The 21,046-nt window shown below is 35.0% G+C and overlaps 2 protein-coding genes across 13 annotated transcripts in view; one reads left to right on the top strand and one right to left on the bottom strand.

The window, feature by feature from the left end:
• The window catches only part of LOC141288972 (neural cell adhesion molecule 2-like), a 50,315-nt gene extending 39,791 nt beyond the window's left edge, over positions 1 to 10,524 (top strand). Inside the window, exon 9 of the mRNA XM_073821169.1 lies at positions 10,319 to 10,524. Within this exon, the coding sequence (XP_073677270.1) occupies positions 10,319 to 10,524 (206 nt within the window). The remainder of the gene's footprint in view (positions 1 to 10,318) is intronic.
• Positions 1 to 21,046, bottom strand: part of dlg3 (discs, large homolog 3 (Drosophila)) — a 161,196-nt gene that overhangs the window by 98,892 nt on the left and 41,258 nt on the right. The gene's annotated exons all lie outside the window — the stretch shown is intronic.

Raw genomic sequence — 21,046 nt, 5'->3', positions numbered from 1 at the left:
CATATGCTGGTGTATTTACTGCCAAATAGCAGTGAAAAGAGGCTTTGTTTTAAATGTTCGTATCACATCAGGAATTGCCCAAAACAATCTGCCTCCCACAGAGGGGCCAGATTTGCAGTCTCTCTTGCACACCTTGGACAGGAGACAGAGACTATCAGAGCTGAAGCCCCATAGTGAAGATCTCCGCTGCGATCAGAGTGACCGTCACTGACTTTCACATTTTTATCACGCCCACTGATCTGAGGACACACAGACCGTTCGCAATCAGAAACACAGGAACTGTTCGTACAACCTATTGAGAATATGATTCAGTCTTTCAGAGAGGTGACGTGGGCCGTTCTAGTTAGGTAAAAAAAAAAGTACAGTATATAGCAATATAATATCAGCCTATTTCATACGTTTAGAAGAGTGATTTTATTTGGTTCAGAGCCATTTACAGTATTCACCATCTATTTCTGTTATGCAATAACCCGGTCCATATGGAGAAAGCACAAAACTCAGCAGAAAGCTTTGCAGATTTCCACAGAACTGGAACATGCGACATTCACACATTTCCACACAAACCTCCCTTGTGCATTAGTTTTTTAAAATATTTTGGCTAATTCAACATGTTTAATGGCTGCACATCGCAGAATATTTGCCTAAAATCAGCACAGAAGAAAAGAAAAAATCCATCTGGGCCTGGCAATAAATATAAATTCCTTATTTGAAATCATTTTTCAAGATAAACTGATATAGAGTCACAGATGATATACTGGGTTCCACTTACTCATTTTATAAAACATACATTACCTTTCAAAAGTAGGATTTTTTGCACTTTGTATATAATGCATTAAAAGTAGTTTTAATGCATTAATTATGCCTTGTGATGTGGCTTATAATGCATTGACCACAGTTATAATACAGTACAATTAGGGATTTGTATTATTATGTAACAGTATTGTCAATATCGTGGTATCGTGATAGCAAAACTGTCCTGATATCATTGGTATCAGGTGTTCCGGGCAAAAAGTGTCTTATTCTAACATTAAATGTCTTTAAAGTTGTGTTTTGGGCCATTATGCTTTGACACAGTATCTGTCAAACAAACTAAAACTGAAAGCACAATATGGCTTAATCCCTTCATCAAATCTGTGCACTTCGTTCAGGTGTTTTCCACGCCTCAGAACGGCTCAGTTCACAGTGAATGCAGTGAACCTGTTTATTGCACACGCTGTGAGATTACCACACGTTTGGGAACACAACGGCCAGTTATGCTTTATTTCACTAGATTTGTGATAAGACCTTTTTGTAATTTTTTAAGATTTTAGTAATCCTGTTTTCACTGAAGCTGGAGTTTTCCGTCAAAATAAAAGCTCTACTGTCATTTCTGTCAAAATAAAAGCTTAAAAGTGCAGTATGAATTGCTGCCTGCTAGCAGTTTAAATGGTTAATGTTACTGCAGTCCACATTAAAAATATCTCTTTCAAGTGTAGAAATTAGGAAAGAAGCATTGTAATTTCCCTACTGTAGTGTAAAGCAAAAATAATATACTTATGAAATATTCATTTTTATTTATTTTACAGTGCAACTGTTTTACAATATATGGCTATTATTACCATTGGAATAATATAATATCAAATTGTTGTTGTTATTATTATAATATTCTAATTCGTTTGGCTTCCCAAAACACCAGTGTGAATGTAATTTAGATTGAGACAGTATACCACTAGTAAAAAGAGGGTTGAGTCCACTTTAAAGTTCAGGAACTTAAAATTCAACTCATTGACTTTTTTCTGACTTAAGTGTTCTTAGTTAAGAACATGGGTTGGAGCTTTTAAGTTTGCACTCTTAAAGTGCATCAGATTTAACTTTAAAGTTAAATTAATAATTGAACTTCATATCGAGATATTATCGTATTGTGAGATTCTGAGATTTTGATATTGTTGTGTCCCTAATTACAATAATTATCTATTTATTGTTACACCTTTAAAAAGTATAATGCATTGAAAGACATTAAAAAGAAACCTTCAAAATATTATTATGCTTTTTAACTTTGGTTACATTTAGTTAGCAAACTGTATATTATGAATACCTTTATAGTGCATTAAAAGGCTTTAAGTAAAGTGTTGCTGATTTTTTAAAAGAAATGAATGCTTCAGTAAGGATACACTGAATTGATCAAAAATGACAAAAATGAGATTTCTATTTTAAATTATGTCATATGCACTTGTTTATATGTTCCAAAAAATCTAAGTATCACAATTTCCACCAAAATATTAAGCATCACAACTGTTTTCAATATTGTTAATAAAATAAGAAAATAATAAGAACTGTTTCCTGAGCTCCAAATCAGCATGTTAGAATGATTTCTGAAGGGTCACGTGACACTAAAGATTAAGGTAATGCATAAAATTACATTAAAATGTAATATTCAATTATTGCTTTTGCTGCTTTTTTGTTTTAATGCAGCTTCAGTGAGCATATCTTGCAAAAAAAGCTTGATCTTACTGATCCCAATTTGTTAAACAATAGTGTATTTCAATGAAAACACAAACACAAAGCTGTGTTAAAACAATGTCTTCAACCTTTAGTAATCAAGGATCACACTAAAAACCCTAAAATAAAGCCAATCAAAACTAGACAAGAGTACAACGCTACAGATGCATTATTAAATCTTAAAAGATTGCCTGTTATGATTGCCTCAAATACCTCAAAAGACCAATCAAAAAATCTGACTAAATTCTATTCAATTCTACACATGCACCCAGTTCACTTTTTCAACATATCCAATGTCAACGAGTCTTTTTCAAGCTAACATCCCTCCTACATTGTTCAAAGTCTTTTTACTTGGGTTTGAGCTTTATTTAATAACTCATAACCAAAAGTAATTACATAAATGACTCTTGCTCATTACTCCATATTCTCAGTGGACGGTTTGACGAGTGAATGCTCAGAGGATGTAAATTGTATTTAGAGCTGTCAAGCAATCAGCCTTTTTAAACAGACACATGCTGGGAAGTTCATACATTCCCCGTAATGCATGTCATTAATCACCTTTCCCTTCACCGAACAGTCAAAGAAAACGCAAAGTGCTGCTCTTTTTCCAGGCCTGTGTCGGGAGGTTCAAAATGTCACGGCGGCCTCACGTCCCCTGAGGTTAAAGCATTAAAAATTTGGCATGCTGTCACCGCTTCAGCGAGGGATGTTCTGTGAATGACCACACACAGTCAGCCCAACACCGATGGCAAAAATGATATTAGAGAGTTCATGGTAAGCAGACCTCTGTTGCGTCATTCTCTCAGGTTCAAGCGATTCTGGTGAGCATATGCAGTGCTTGGATTTGGCTGATTATATAATTGGAATTTTAATGTGGAATATTAATCCACTGAGGGCCCACATTCAGTTTTATAAGCTGGCTGATCAGGATCTACTAGAGCGACTCTATTCAAAGCGCAGCGACTCTGTGTTACACAAGCGACGCTCATGTAAGCCAGTATACCAAAATAGTGCAAACTCACAATATAGCGGCATTCCCAAATATTATTATGGAGGTTAATATGCAACATGATTATCCTGCAACGTACTAAAGAGCTTACCTAAGCATTCATGAATTTTTGTGTGTGTGTGGGTCAGGTTTTACCATCATTGTGGGGACATTAAAATAATTTACCTGAAATCACCTACATTTTTGGGAATAGCCAAGCATCCCCACAAAGAAAATGGCTTAATAAATGTACTGATATCATGTAAATAATGTCACAAATAATTCTAGCTGATATCACATTTTAAAGTAGATATTAAAATGCTATATTGTGTTCAAATATATATATATTATCTAAAAAAATATTATATACACTACCAGTCAAAAGTTTTTGAACGGAAAGATTTTAATGTTTTTAAAGTTATTTCTGCTCACCAAGCCTGCATTTTTTTAATCCAAAATACAGCAAAATCAGTAATATTGTGAAATATTTTTACTATTTAAAATAGCTGAGTTCTATTTGAATATATTTTAAAATGTAATTTATTGTTGTGATCAAAGCTACATTTTCAGCATCATTACTCCAGCCTTCTCCAGTGTCACGTGATCTTTCAGAAATCATTCTAATATGCTGATTTGCTGTTCAAGAAAAGAAAATGTATTAATATTATCAATATTTAAAACAGTTGAGTACATTTTTTCAGGATTCTTGATGAATACAAAGATCCAACAATCTTTTTTGGGGGGGAAAGAAATTATAGAAATTAATACTTTTATTTAGCAAGGATGCTTTTAAATAGGTTAAAAGTGATGATAAATACATTTATAATGTTACAAACTATTTCTATTTCAGATAAATGCTGTTCTTCTTAACTTTCTTTTCATCAAAGAAACCTGAAAAAATTCTACTCAGCTGTTTTCAACATAACAGTAATAATAATAAATGTTTTTGAGCAGCAAATCAGAATATTAGAATGATTTCTGAAAAATCATGTGACTAAAAATTCAGCTTTGAATACACAGGAATAAATGATCTTTCAAAATACATTCAAATAGAAAACAGTCATTTTAAACAGTAAAAATATTTCATATTTTTTCGTTTTTTGCTCTACTTTGGATGTAATAAATGTAGGTTGGTGAGCAGAAGAGACGTCTTAAAAAACATAAAAATCTTACTGTTCAAAAACTTTTGACTGGTAGTGTATATATATTTTTTTAAACTCATCACAACATTATAATGAACAAAATGATTAAACAATGTTACTTGTAAAATCTACTAAAGATTTAATTACAGTATTACATTATTATTGTTTTTAAATATTTAAATTGACTGACAAAGTGATCATTAAATAAAGGTAATCAATATGTCAAGTGCAAATTGCTAAATGACCTTTAATTCAAATACTTACTATATTTAACATGTATAACAGTCAATCACACAACTTTAAAATAGCATCAGAGCTAACTGAACAAATATAGGCCTTTGCCTTAACAAATGCTTTAATGGGTGCCTACGTTTTATTCTTTTTGTTTTGTTTTCACTCTCCTGTTTCCCTGCACAGCCACACTGTCACGAAGTTGTGATGACTAATAAAAAATAATAAAGCTTTTTAGGTCTGCAAGACAAAAATACAGCAGAAGCATCTAGGATGCGCTTCAGCATCTCTGCGTCTTCCAAATAACACGTCACAAGTTTCTGTGGGTTAGATATAGTCATGCATATTAAATATTTAATCTAAATCTAAATTAAATCTAAATAAAATAAATCAAATAATATACAATACCCAAACTGATTGTAACGGATCATGGATAAAAAAAAGTTATATTTTCGATCAAGCATTTCCTTGAAAGTACATTGTCGCTTTTTCAACCTGTATCAACCCTCTACCTTTAGCTCCTACCCAAGCCGTAAATGAATTAAGACAACCCCTCCGTACAAACTCAAGTGTTAAATCAAACACAGACGCGCTGCCTGCAAACCATGTAACGGCGGGCCGATAATCCGGCACGTTATCTGTACAGGCTCGGCACAACCCTCTTGTATCTGTGGCCTGAGGCATATCAGGCCACTCTCAGATATCAGGGATGTTCTGCTTGATTTGTATCTCTCTGGAGAGGAAGAGTGAGTGAGCAAGTCTGCGTGTTGTGTGCATGCAAACCATTATTACTCCATCCAGCCAATGTCCAATGAAGCCAATGAAACGTGTTAGAAAAGCATAACGGCTTCAACCTCTAGAGGGCCAAAGATCTGATTAAAAAGCTGGATTACATTAGTGTGCCCTGACATTAGTCACTACGGGATGCACGTAGCCTGAACGCTCCCAATTCGAGAGCCCAGAATAAACGCCGCATATGAAAAATGAATTAGTGACACTTTATAATAGCATTATTAGTGTACTCACACAGAAACACACCACAGAACCAGTAACCCTATGTAATTACATTTCAATGTGTAACTCATCCCACATGCTTGCGCTATGGACATGAATGATGCTGCAAATCATTAGCTTGTTACTTTTCTAAGCAATTTTAAATTTAATATCTATTTAAATTGATCTAAGCATTACATAATGTTTGATAATGAGAGTGACAAGGCTGTTTTGCATTGTTCTGATTAGTCTTATTATATAGCTTGAGTAAAACTGTGCAAACAATTGTTCTTTGTGCCTTATAATACAGGTACATGTTGATAGAATACATTACAGTACTTCAAAAATTACATCTTTCATTTGTTAAGTATAAAATATATCTGTTCCTCAGAAAAATCCTTCAGGTCCCACAAATTCTGTGGTTTTCTGCATTTTTGTGTATTTGAACCCTTTCCAACAATGACTGTATGAGGTCCATCTTTTCACACTAAGGACAACTGAGGGACTCATATGCAACTATTACAGAAGGTTCAAACGCTCACTGATGCTCCAGAAGGAAAAACGATGCACTAAGAGCCAGGGGGTGAAAACTTTTGGAACTTGAAGATCAGGGTAAAACTTGTTTTGTCTTCTAGGAAACATGTATCTTGTGTAGCTTCTGAAGGGCAGTACTAATTGAAAAAAAAAACTATAATATTAAGGCAAATGTACACCATTCGGTTCAAAAGCTTGTTACTTTTCTAAGCAATTTCAAATTTAATTTCAACGTAAATGGCTGTTACATTGTTCTAATTAGTCTTAATATTTAGCTTGAGTAAAACTGTGCAAACAATTGTTCTTTGTGCCTTATAATATAGGTGCATGTTGACAGAATAATTTACAGTACTTCAAACATTCGATTTTTTTATTTGTTAAATATAAAATATATTTAATATCAGGTCCCACAAATTATGTGGTTTTTCTTCATTTTCGTGTATTTGAACCCTTTCCGACAATGACTGTATGAGGTCCATATATCCACACTAAGGACAACTGAGGGACTTATATGCAACTATTACAGAAGGTTCAAACGCTCACTGATGCTCCAGAAGGAAAAACGATGCACTAAGAGCCAGGGGGTGAAAACTTTTGGAATTTGAAGATCAGGGTAAATTTCACTTATTTTGTCTTCTGCGAAACATGTAAGTATCTTTTGTAGCTTCTGAAGAGCAGTACTAATTGAAAAAACTATAATATTCAGGCAATTGTACACATCTTCATTCTGTTCAAAAGTTTTCACCCCCGGCTCTTAATGCACTGTGTTTCCTTCTGAAGCATCCGTGAGCGATTTAACCTTCTGTAATAAGGTATACATTACATAAAGGCTTTGTTTTATACAAAGTAGTTTGTAATAAAACAGAAGCCAGATTTGCATCTAGACAAATGCAAGCGCATACTTATATTAAGATGGCATCACTATCTAGAGATATTATTTCATAACACATTTAATTAAAAGCAACATGTTCATGCTGAACTTTCAATCAAGCTCTTACAGAATGTACTCCAAATGAACTACAGATAAAACAAAGCTTTTTGTGGTGATTTTAGAGGTGCAAGAGTGATGGTGTAATTGCAGCTGCTTTTTATGCACATCCTTTTAGGGAGAAACAGAGACCGACAACACTAATTGCATTAGCAAACAGTGTTAAAGCAATGTGCTTAAACGTTCTCTGAGAAAAAGATGCTATTTCGGAGGCTGTGAAGAAACTTTTGAGGGGGAAAGGGATGAGAGCAAAGAGAATGTAGAAAAAAAAGATGGGTAAAAGACTACGAAAATTGGAAACGTCCAGAAAATGGCTGAAGGGCTACTTAGATAATGCAGCAATGAAAGATGACACACAGAACATCTCTGCATGCAAGGAACAGTTTTTACTGGCACTCGCATATGAAAATTATCTGAGTGGGATGAAAATGCATATAAATTTGCAGTTTTTCTATTTTGTAAAAGCCTCATTTGATGGAACAAATGACCAATGAAAACATTTGGTGCCAAATAACCTTTTTAAGCTGGGAAATTACATAGATACATTTTGCATCATCTTTCTGTAGTGAATATATAAAGTGCTTTGCACAATTTTTACATAAAGTTACATAAACCTTTTTTGTAGTTGGATTTGCTATAAATTTGTGTTACAATTAATGCTGTCACTCTAGTAAACCTGGCTGCATTTGTGCCACATACATACAGTTGAAGTCAGAATCTGCAAACTATTATTTGTTGTAGCAAAATAAGAGGATTCATACAAAATGCATGGTATTTTTATTTACATAAAAGACATTTACACATAGTCCATAAGAGAAAATAATAGTTGAATTTATAAAAATGATTTGTTCAAAAGTTTACATTCACTGGATTCTTAATACTGTGTTGCTACCTGAATGATCCACAGCTGTTTTTTTTTGTTGTTTTTTTTTTTGTTTAGTGATAGTTGTTCATGAGTCCCTTGTTTGTATTAAAAAGTAAAACTGTCCACTGTTCTTTAGAAAAATCCTACAGGTCCCACAAATTCTTTGTTTTTTCTGCATTTTTGTGTATTTGAACCCTATTACAGAAGGTTAAATCACTAAATGATGCTTCAGAAGGAAGTGTGATGCATTAAGAAACGGGGTGAAAACTTTTGAACAGAATCAAGATGTATACATTTTTCTTATTTTGCCTAAATATATATATTTTTTTTATTTAGTACTGCCCTTCAGAAGCTACAGAAGATACTTACAAGACAAAATAAGTTAAATTTACCCCGATCTACAAATTAAAAAATGTTTTCACCCCATGGCTCTTAGTGCATCGCTTTTCCTTCTGAAGCATCAGTGAGTGTTTGAACCTTCTGTAATAGTTGCATATGAGTCTCTCAGTTGTTCCTAGTGTGAAAATATGGACCTCAAGCTCATAGTCATTGTTGGAAAGGGTTCAAATAAACAAAAATGCTGAAAAATCACAGAATTTGTGGGACCTGAAGGATTTTCCTGAAAAACAGCAGGCAGTTTAACTGTTCAGGACAAACAAGGGACTCATGAACAAGTATCACTAAACAAAAAAACAGCAGTGGATCATTCATGTAACAACACAGAATTAAGAATCAAGTGTATATAAACTTAGAACAGGGTTATTTTTATCACGTCAACTATTATTTTCTCTTGTGGACATACGTAAACATCTTTTATGTGAAATATCTTATTCAGGTCAGTACTTTTTTTTTTTGGTAAAATAATTAACATTTTGCAGATTCTGCAAACTTTTGACTTCAACTGTATCTCTCTGTTATCCCTCTTTTATGTGAAAGTATTTTGGATGGTTTAAACAACTGAGATTGTTAATTATTGCTTTATGAAATTTTAAAAGTGAAAACCTGTATTTGTAAGCTATTTCAATGTGATCTAACCCTTAAATTTAGCTTTTTTTAGTGTGGCTCCCAAAACATTACACAAAGTTCAACAATCAATTCAACCTTATTGGGCCTAACTATGATTTTGTTACATATTTGGATGTTTTCTTAAAAAAAAAAAAACTTTAAATAATACAAAATTTGGCTCTAAATGTTAATATTTACCATGTACAGACAATCGGTGTACAGTAAGTCTCACAACACTGCACAGTAATGGTTCTCAGCTCATTTCAATATGAATAGTCAAACGATCAGCAATAATCAAAAATGACTCACTGTTTATTGAGTGAGAATAAATCTTATCGATTAGTAGTGATTCATGAATCTGTCTGACTAGAATGATTCGCTCACAAATTAGACGTCACAGGTCACACTGTGCAGAACACAATGCTCTGTACTCTAAAGATATAATTAACCAATGCCTCATCACTAAATGAAATCTGATAAATAGGCATATCGGTACAAATATAGTTTTCCCATCTGTCATTTAATTACATTATAATTTACCGCTCACAGTTCAGAGCCCCAGCACAAGGTACGTTACACTACATCCCTTTAAATTAATGAAAAGCAAAAAATGGGAGCAATTCTGTGTGTAGAATATTCTAGGTCTGCAATCGCTGTACGCTCACGAGCGAGTCCACACCACAGCAGAGGTAAAAGCCAAAAAGGTCTAAAATTACGAGCACTGAAAAGCTCTGTTAAAAGCACCCACAGACTCCCACAACACACCGAGAGAGTCAGAGGCTCGTGGATCAGCACTCTCCAGTTATTGATTGTGATGCATGCAGATTCTATGATCTCGTGTGGGAGTTTTTAACGCCGGCCGGCGCAGAATGCAGCCACTGATATTTGAAGCATCACACAGGGAGAGGGGCAGAGCAACGGCACAAAAGAGGGAATGACTGTGCAAGCTCTCTAAAAATAGGCTCTAAAATTCATTGGGATGTTAGCCCTTAAACTGAAGCAGCAGGGAGGGCTTTGTAACAGTGCTGCAACAGCAAGCGACGCTTGTGCCGTGGCTCTCGGTGGCATGTGTACATGTCTGCCTTTCTTGTCAGCATGGTGGATGCATCCAGAACTGAATAAGATGAGTAAGCTGACCGCTATTCTTCGGTTTTCCAGGACAGTCACCACTGCGATCAGCAAAAATAAAAAACGAAACAAAGCAGGTGAGCAAACAAATAAACAGCCCTCTCAACTCCCCACCCCACGTGTGGCACACAGCGGAGCAGAGGAGCTGCGCTCCAACAGGGCCGCCAGCTGAGAGCATATGGCTGACAGGTCAATGGCCATGAGCAGTACAGTCACTCACATTAACACCCACACAAATGTATTTACATGGGGAAATATCACAATGTGTAAAGCTCACGCAGTGGGTTAGTGCATAGAAACGTCCTGCTGCAGGTCAACGGATCGCTTGAATCTTAATAACGTAGTCTGTTTTCATTACAAGATCCAAAGATTAACAGACAAGCAATTTCTTCAACTTCATTATATCTCAAATTTAGGGCTCGACAATAAGAGTGGCTCAGGGACAGAGTGCGCAATTGGGTTTCTGTGATGTATTAAACATTCTACAGAAAATTCTGACAATTTAAATATGAATAATCTACACAAATGAGGATATGTGACCCTGAACCACAAAACCTTAAAGGTAGTGGTGCAACGGATCACAAAACTCACGGTTCGGATCACATCACGGATTTTGAGTCACGGATCGGATCATTTTTCGGATAAGCAAAAAATAAACAAAACAAAAAAAGTTTGTTTTTTAATAATTACTGAATGCTAACTTTATGTACTTCTAATCCACAGCAAAAACTACTAGCTGAACTAATAAAGTCAGTAACAAAACAAGTGTAGATGAATACAACAAAGTTACTAAAAAAATCAATAACACTAGTATTCAGGTGCAGAAATGTAATATATAATTGTAAAATAACTAGTGCTTCTCACTGCAGGCATTTATAGGATGCTGTCTCTTTAAGGCCTAATGCACGTTCCTAATACTGGCACGCATCTCTTTCTCAGCTGTTTCTGTTCACTGAAGACATAACCGACTGTGTTTACCAGAATACCAAAACGGGTATTTAAACATAACTTTGTATGTATGTTAAGAGAAGTTTTAAAGAGGAATCAATCTGTGAATCACGCAGTCTAAATCGCGCGTCTCTCTCTTTCTCTCTCTCTGTGTGAGCGTGCTCGCTTTAGGTGTGTGCGGCAGCGGTAAAAAACAAAACATACATAAATACATACATACATACATAAACAGCGCGCGTGTTCTCTTTTGCTGCAGCGGTTTAAATAGTTTTAATGGGTAAATTGGCAAGACAAAACATGTGCAAATTATAAACTTTTACTCTATGATGGTTAAATTTAACAGTTAATCCGCGAACCACATGCGTACCGAACCGTGGAGTCCGGTCCGTACGGATCACGGATCATCTACAATCCGTTGCACCCCTACTTAAAGGGGTCATTGGATACACATTTTCCACAAGTTCATATGATTCTTTAGGGTCTTAAATAAAAGTCTATAATATACTTTTGTTAAAAATTCTCAATAGTAGTGTAAAAAAAACACCCTTTTACCTTGTCAAAATCAGCTCTGCAAAATATCAAGTCATTTTATTGCCTGCTCCTTTAAATGCAAATAAGCTCTGCTCACCACGCCCCTCTCTGCCTGGGATGATGAGCCGTGTTTAGCCACATTTAGCCGCATTTAGCCGCAAAACTTGCCAACAAGCAAATTATTAAGAATGGCCATTTGCAAAGATGCATTGAAAACCCCTTATATTCACTTCTGCTGTGGGTGAAGCTGCATCAGGAACGCAAACATAGATGCGTATGTAGATCGGAATTTGGCGATTTCCTTTTAAAAACGAAAGTAACGTTAATCCTCTGCGTCTTCAGCAGCTCAGATGTCGGGAGTAAATGATGACTGCTATGGTCATTATTACATCCAACAACAGAACACCTCAATCGCTCAATCAGACACATTCTTGTCTTCCCCTGCACCTGAGTCGACACAATGGCGATCAGAGTCAGACTGTTTCAGTTTGGTGAGGGCAGGTCTAAGGTAAGGTGCTCATGTCAATCGACAAGAAGCTGAGAATGACCTGATTTTAAAAAGGGGATATTACTTTTAAAGATTAAAAAAATACCACTGGGTGGATTTTTATCATTGTAGGGTGGTTGTGTACACAAACTGCCAACACACATTAATGTAAATGGAAACTGCAGTGATATGTACACAAAATCAGTCGTAAGTAGCACGGGTATATTTGTAGCTATAGCCAAAAATACATTGTATAGATCAAAATTATTGATTTTTCTTGTATGCCAAAAATCATTAGGATATTAATTAAAGATCATGTTCCATGAAAGTATTTTGTAAGTTTACTACCATAAATATAGCAAAACATAATTTTTGATTGGTAATATGTATTGCTAAGAACTTCATTTGGACAACTTTCTCAGTATTCTGATTTTTTTGCACCCTCAGATTCCAGATTTTCAAATAGTTGCATCTCAGCCAAATATTGTCCTATCCTAACAAACCATACATCAATGGAAATCAATTTATTCAGCTTTCAGATGAGGTATAAATCTTAATTTTTCTGGTTTTGTGGTCCAAGGTCATATGTGACCCTGGACCACAAAACCAGTCTTAAGTCGCTGGGTTATATTTGTAGCAATAGCCAAAAATACATTGGGTCAAAATTTTTGATTTTTCTTTTATGCCAAAAATCATTAAGAAATTAAGTAAAGTTCATGTTCCATGAAATTTTTTGTAAAATTCCTACTATAAATATATCAAAATGTATTTTTTGATTTGTAATATGCATTGTTAAGAACCTAATTTGGACAACTTTAAAGGTGATTTTCTCAGTCTTTTTGATTGTTTTGCATCCTCAGATTTCTGATTTCAAATAGCTGTATCTCGGCCAAATATTGTCCTATCCTAACAAACCATACATCAATGGAAAGCTTATTTATTGAGCTTTCATATGATGTATAAATCTCAGTTTTGTCAAATTTAACCTTATGACTGGTTTTGTTGTCCAGGGTCACATATATGCATTTTTACAACAGGCTTTTTTATTATCATTTCCTCAACAGTAGTTTCTTTCATTAGATAAAGATGGATAAAGAAGAAACATGTCTAGGCAGCCAGAGATATAGCAATAATGGCCATCAGAGGTGAGATTTTTTTAAGAAAATACAAGTTCTATGTATATACAACACTAGACTTCATCACAGATCAAACCAAGCTTCTATAACCACTAGTTCCCATAAAAACACAGTCAACTATCTCTTTTAAGTTTTCTCAGGGACACATCCTTACCCTTTCTCGTTGTATAAAAGCCAACTCTAAAAGTATGCATAAATATTGCAGTGTGCCTTTTCCTCCGTTTTATAGTGCATTTGCAGTGATTTTCTATGCGCTCCTCCATCGTTTTTTATAGGCTGAGTACATTTTGTTTTAAGAACAGGTTTATAAAGGCTTGCATGTGTGTGTGTGTGTGTGTGTGTGTGTGTGTGGCAAATATTTTTGAGTAGGATGATGGATTGATGGATTGCATTCAGCATCCTTGAGCCTTCTGACAACTGATACTTAATCAGCAGTGAGAAGGCCGTGAAACAACGCACTCTAACAATCACTTACTGAGCAAATGTGGTAGGTTTTCCATCCTTGTAGATTTCTAGATCAATAGCATAATGCAGTAAATGAAATGAGCTATATGTGGTCATCTTCCTTTCCAGGCCGAAAGGATACTGTTATACAGTGAACCCTCTCGAAACACTGTATAGCTAATATCACTGTTCAATGCATGCACAATGTAGTAAAAAATCATATTGTAAAGTTCTGCATGTCAAGGTAACTGCAGCGTCAGCAAATAAAAAAGCTGTCATGAAGATGCACGATCATGTCTGTAAAATGTCACTGAATTCAGCTCTCTCTCTCTCTTTCTTGGGCAGCAGGATTTCTAGCCTTCTTGTCACTATGGCAACACCTAAAGTTAATTGGGTACCTATGCAGTGTTGGGTAGAATCAAACACCGTTCTCCTACAAGACCATGCTTCCATTTGAAGGAACACACTTTGAGTGTGAAATGTGGCAAGTCGTAGTTAACTTATTTAACAAATGTGCTATACTATAAAGGAAAAGCATGTGACTGTCAAGAACTGTTAATGTCAAGACAACAACACCATTATTAACAATATTATAATGCAAAAAATATTTTATGCACTATATGTTCACTTAATAATTGCGAAGTAGAATTTTAAATATTTTGAGATGAGATGCACCCAATAGCCTATACCTTAGAATGAACCAGAATGTTATATTTATGGGATTTATGAAATCTTCAATGAAATTTATGAATATGATATATTAGATGTACTGAGAAGTCAAATCTGATCACATAAGCCTGCTTTCACAAGCATTTCTAAGCAACAGGGTCTAAGAAAAAAATATTATGTGTGTATGAAGACAAAACACTACAAAATAAATACAAAAATATAAAACAAAAATACTAAAAATAAGAATAAAAATCTACATATTAATATACACTACCAGTCAAAGGTTTTTGAACAGTAAGTTTTGTAATATTTTTTTAAAAAGTCTCTTCAGCTCACCAAGCCTGCATTTATTTGATCCAAAGTACAGTAAAATGAAATAGTTTTACTATTTAAAATAACCTTTTCTATTTGAAGATATTTAAAAATGTAATTTAGTCTTGTGATTTCAAAGCTGACTTTTTAGCATCATTACTCCAGTCACATGATCCTTCAGAAATCATTTTAATATTCTGATTTGCTGCTCAAAAAATATTTATTATTATTATTATGTTGAAAACAGCTGAGTAGAACATTTTCAGGTTTCTTTCATGAATAGAAAGTTCAGAAAAACAGCATTTACCTGAAATAGAAATCATTTGTAACATTATAAATGTCTTTATTGTCAATTTAAAGCATCCTTGCTAAATGAAAGTATTAATTTCTATCATTTCTTTAAAAAATAAATAAAATAAAAATTATACTGACTCCAACTTTTGAATGGTATAGTGTATAATCTTACAAAAGCTTTTTATTTCAGATAAATGTTGATCTTTGGATCTTTGTATTCATCACAGAATCCTGAAAAGAATGTACTCAGCTGTTTTAAATATTAATAATAACAAAAATGGTCTTGAACAGCAAATCAGCATATTAGAATGATTTCTGAAAGATCATGTGACACTAAAGACTGGAGCAAAGATGCTAAAAATTTAGAGTTGATCACAGGAATATGTCAATATAATAAATAATAATAAATGCAGGCTTGGTGAGCAGAAGAGACTTCTTTAAAAAACATTACAAAAAATTTGACTGGTTGTGTATATTACACTTCTGTTTTCTCATTTAATCTTGTAGCATTTTGTCTTCACATGTGTGGCCTTATAATAAATTCTCAGCTCTCCAGAAGGACACATATTGGTTTTGGTGGAAAGCGGAGTGTCTCGTGGGACCCACCCTAAACTGGTCCCGTCTGGAATGGATGAGGTAAGCCTTATCTTCCTCCACAACATAACCCCCAACCCCCATCCCATTTCCTTTCCAGCAACCCAAAACCCCACATTACAAATGAAAATCCAATTTGTTAAAATCTCTCACAAACCCAGCCTCCTCTCAGATGAATACATTACTGTCTACGCTGATGTCTCAAGCCAGCGATCCATCCGTAAGTGCTCACATATGCTAGCCCTGCTCCTGATTTATGACATGCATAATCAACTGAGGAACTTGGCTTACTGCTGAGATCACAAGAGCACAGAATATCACCTCTGAAGATGAGATGCTTATCAAAAAAAAGCTGAATGTACTTCTTGCATTCTCTTGCATTGAATGCACTGTGATGCCAGGCTTCATTCTAACGCATGATCCAGATATATTTCTCATAAATTGGCTACACTGGGCATCTGTTAAGGTAATGTACCACACATAACCTAAAAAAGAATAAATTTGACTCTGTAGATGTGCTGTTAATCCATCAACAAGCATGTATACACAATGTGGGTGTGCAACAATGTGTGTGTTTAATGAAGAAAGACCTTAGACGTGAAGCTAATGGTCAGGTCATGCAGTAGTTTAAATAATATATAAGCAAATTAACCATCTGCTCTCAAAACCTTCCAATTGCAAATGTCCAGGGTACTGGATAAAGCTGTTTTTGATTGCATATGGCAACAGTTATGCTGACAAGTGCTTCAACACAATGCATTGTGTAGAATTAAGTGAATATATATAAGCATTTATAAAAAATATAATATATGTGACCCTGGACCACAAAACCAGTCTTAAGTCGCTGGGGTTTGTTTGTAGCAATAGCCAAAAATACATTGCATGGGTCAAAATTTTTGATTTTTCTTTTATGCCAAAAATCATTGAGAAATTAAGTAAAGTTCATGTTCCATGAAGATTTTTTGTAAAATTCCTACTGTAAACATATCAAAATGTAATTTTTGATTTGTAATATGCATTGTTAAGAACCTAATTTGGACAACTTTAAAGGTGATTTTCTCAGTCTTTTTGATTTTTTTGCATCCTCAGATTTCTGATTTCAAATAGATGTATCTCAGTCAAATATTGTCCGATCCTAACAAACCATACATCAATAGAAAGCTTATTTATTGAGCTTTCATATGATGTATAAATCTCAGTTTTGTCAAATTTAACCTTATGACTGGTTTTGTGGTCCAGGGTCACATATGGCAGCATATGAAAATGATGCTCAACACCAAATCACTAGGCTAAATATTTTTTAAAAGGCTTCGAATAATCACTGTACATGTCTAACTTTATAGAATGCACTTACAAAAACAATGTGTCATTTGCTCCAGGAAATAATTACATATTAAATGCATGTTGCACATTAATATTATTCACTACTTAACTCATGTAATGACACAAGTGTAAGAGCTATTAAAAATCCATTTTTAATTCTTCAATTCATATTTGATCTAATAAAATATTGCAGTTAGTAGACACAAGAGATATTCTATGCTTTGCTACTATTTATGGGATTTATGAAATCTTCAATGAAATTTACGAATATGATATTTAAGATTTACTGAGTCCAATCTGATCACATAAGCTTGATTTTACAGAAAACATTTTATAAAAAAATATTATATGTGTATCAAGTGTAGTCAAAAGTTTTTGAACAGTAAGATTTGTAATGTTTTTAAAGAAGTCTCTTCTGCTCACCAAGCCTGCATTTATTTGATCCAAAGAACAGTAAAAACAGTACAATTTTGAAATAATTTTACTATTAATTAATGCATGGTGCTCATTCATTTTATTCACTACTTGTTTTTTACACTACATATTTTCTACATGTAATAAGAGCTATTACATATCCATTTTTAATTCTTCAATTAATATTTTATCTAATAAAATATTGCATGTAGTAGACACAAGAGATATGCTATGCTACGGTTTCACTGATGAAAATAAATGTATTATAGTTCGCCTGCTATTTAATATGCAGCATTTAACATGATTTATTTGTTAAGTTTCATATCTCACGAGAACTGAGGAGGATGATCTATGAATCATCTATAGTAATGGTTGGTCTTATGAATGAGACAATGAGAAGCTAAAAAACAGCATCCATTTGCCTTTCCCTCTAATTGTAATGCAGCCAGAACACATACTGTCACATGCATTTGCATCATTTCAGCCTGGTCCATATGTTTTGCAGCTACAAGGATGGGTTAACCAAAAAAAAAAAACATCCTTCTTGATATGATGCAGACGCTTCATCTCTAAGATGGAGGCTGTCTGTACCGCAGCTGGGGGTAAGAGCTGAGGACATCTGAGGAGTAAAGTCTCTCTTAAAATCTGCTCCTTCATTCCCACGGATTTCTTCAAGTACACTTGAACATATGTGATGCACGCAGATCTTGAGCACACATACACTGACAGACAGGCGACTGACTGAGCAGGACGTGGAGTGTCATTTAGTACATAGCCTCATCAAGAAGTTAATAGTGATATAACGAAAGAAAAAGCAGGTTAATTGATTCGTTTTCAAAGGAAAAGTTTGTCAGAATCACTGCAGCAAGAACAGTACACATGCATTACCTCCAGATATCTTTGTTGACTTATATCAGGCACAGTATTCTGTTAAAAAAATATTCTGTCAAAATTGTAACATCTTGTGTTTAATGATGTAAGGGCCAATTGCTATTTAACACTATCATACACTATCATCATAACCATAAGATTGTGCCATAAAGCTCAAGAGCATAAAATGATAAATTGGTGCCTAGAGACACACGATTTATTCCTTACTTTGACAAAAAAAAAAAAATTAATGTCCTCCTACAGCTGACCATGTCTTTTAAGACCACTCCATCAATCAAATATATGCTAAATGAATGGGTCAGATTCACCACTGCACATTATTTCAAAGAAAAAAAAATGCTATTTTGTAATCTCTAACACTCTTTTGTAATCTCTAGAACTCTTAACATTCACTTTTCACAATCCAATCAAATTCAGATGAATAAAATGAAGTACAGATGAACAAAAATAAGTCTTGTCCTACATCTTTTCTCATTCAGTATTCAATTCCGCTCATAAATACCTCAAATGTGACCCTGGACCACAAAACTACCCATAAGGGTCAATTTTTTAAAATTAAGATTTATAAATTATCTAAAAGCAGAATAAATAAGCTTTCCATTGATGTATGGTTTGTTGGGATAGGCAATATTTGGCTGAGATACAACTATTTGGAAATCTGGAATCTGAGGGTGCTAAAAAATCTAAATATTAAGAAAATTACCTTTAAAGTTGTCCAAATGAAGTTCTTAGCAATGCATTTACTAATCAAAAATTAGGTTTTGATATGTTTACTGAAATATTTTCATGGAACTGGCATAAAAGAAAAATCGATCATTTTGACCCATACAATGTATTGTATTGTTGGCTATTGCTATAAATATACCCATGCTACTTATCACGTATATGTACATCCAGGGTCACAAATGGGTTGCGAAAACTGGTTCTATGTTGATTTTAAAATCAATCAAACAGGCAACACTGTTTTAAAAGGCAAACTGTGTAATTTTTTAACATTTAAATGCATTCTCCAAACATACAGACACAATTAAATGTAAAAAACTACAAACCACAGTGCTTTCGACATTATTTGTATTGTTTAGGAAAAGGATCTGTTTGGCTTCCCAATGGAAGACATGTTAAAACAATTATTTTCTGTGCAGTGGTGCAGAAACTACACACACTTCACCACTGTAGCACAAAACAGAGCTGAAGCGATGGGGTGATGCAATTTGGCCACAATAACAGTGCGAGAAAACCGATCTTTTGATTTGCCACAAAACGAACGAGAATCTTCTACATGATTCCACCCGCAATGCATATTATGTTTTCTGCAGATACGAATGTGTGTATACATATTATATGCACTCAGGGCTCCAGAAACCAATAAACGTGGCCTTACAGAAAGCAGGGGGCAAACGCTAGCACACAAATCCACAGCTTCTCTCTCAAAGCGTCTCCTCTTGCGGCTCCACCAACTGCCTTCTCTTATGTAACCCACTCTGTTTCCTCAACCCGCCTGTCTTTATTGGCTGATTTCTCTCTTTTCCACATTGGCACTTTCACCTCTATTACCAGCACTTTCCTGTGCCGTTTTGATGATTGCCAATCCTCTCCCCCCCCCCAATGAGGAACATTTTCCACCCTTTTTACTCATTCTAAGCCGAAATTCATTCAGAAGCCTGATGAAACACATCCACGAGGCCTTCAAAGATAACTAAAGCCTCTTTAATAATCTTGACAGGCAACAAGCTGGCCAGAGGAGGAGAAACCAGCAAGATGATCCATGGTCCCCTCCTCACATACGAGAAGCTTTAATAGTGTCATTGTCCTATATACCTCTGTTAAACAATTTCCCTCTCATTAATTAAACATACACTCCATCAATATGCCCTAGGAGTGCTCGTGCCTATCAGGTATTGCGTTCGGCGCACGGGAGAAGATATATGCTTGATTTATTTCGCCTCTCTGGACGCCATACATCAAAACGAGAAGGGAATTATCGCCGAAACAGAGAATAAACAGGAAATGTCACATCTTAAGGGTTCATTTATTCGGTTTACAGCAAACGCTGCCAAGAACACATGAATAATTTATGATTAAAACAAAAGCGAATGAGTGAAAAACCGCACTGCTTTTGACTGATGCCTCTCCCATCCTCTGAACGGAGGCAGAATTAGTCAGCTCCTTGTTCACGCCTTCCCTCCCTGCGCTTGGTGAAATTTCACCCTCGCTGCCACCGAGATCTCACCCTCCATTTTCTCTGCGTCTCCGCCGCTCTCTCTGCGTTCTCTCTCCCTCGGCCATGCACAAATACCAATAAAAACCTGTGCGCTCGCACACACCCCCACACCGTAGACATGCACACACTGAAGGCACAGAGCATGCATGCGGGCTCGTTCTCACACGAGAGCCTGCTTCCTCCATTTTATACATTCAGAGCGACCCTTCCCCCACCCCTGCTGCCACTTACACACACACACCTCACTTAATTACAGCTTCTACTCCCTGGTTCGCTTTGAATTTGAGGTTCAAATATAGCAGATGAGATGTGTACATTATACTTCAAGAGCCAGTATTACAACAGACTGGAAATGAATAAGAAACACACACTTCAAATCTAGAATCCATTACTCGCTGGATATTAGATTTGCTCATGTGTTTAGCCTGGT

This window comes from Garra rufa, chromosome 16, assembly GCF_049309525.1.
Source record: "Garra rufa chromosome 16, GarRuf1.0, whole genome shotgun sequence".
Classification (NCBI taxonomy): Eukaryota; Metazoa; Chordata; class Actinopteri; order Cypriniformes; family Cyprinidae; genus Garra; species Garra rufa.
The sequence above is the reverse complement of the archived record's forward strand: the minus strand, read 5'-3'. Positions and strand labels throughout refer to the sequence as shown.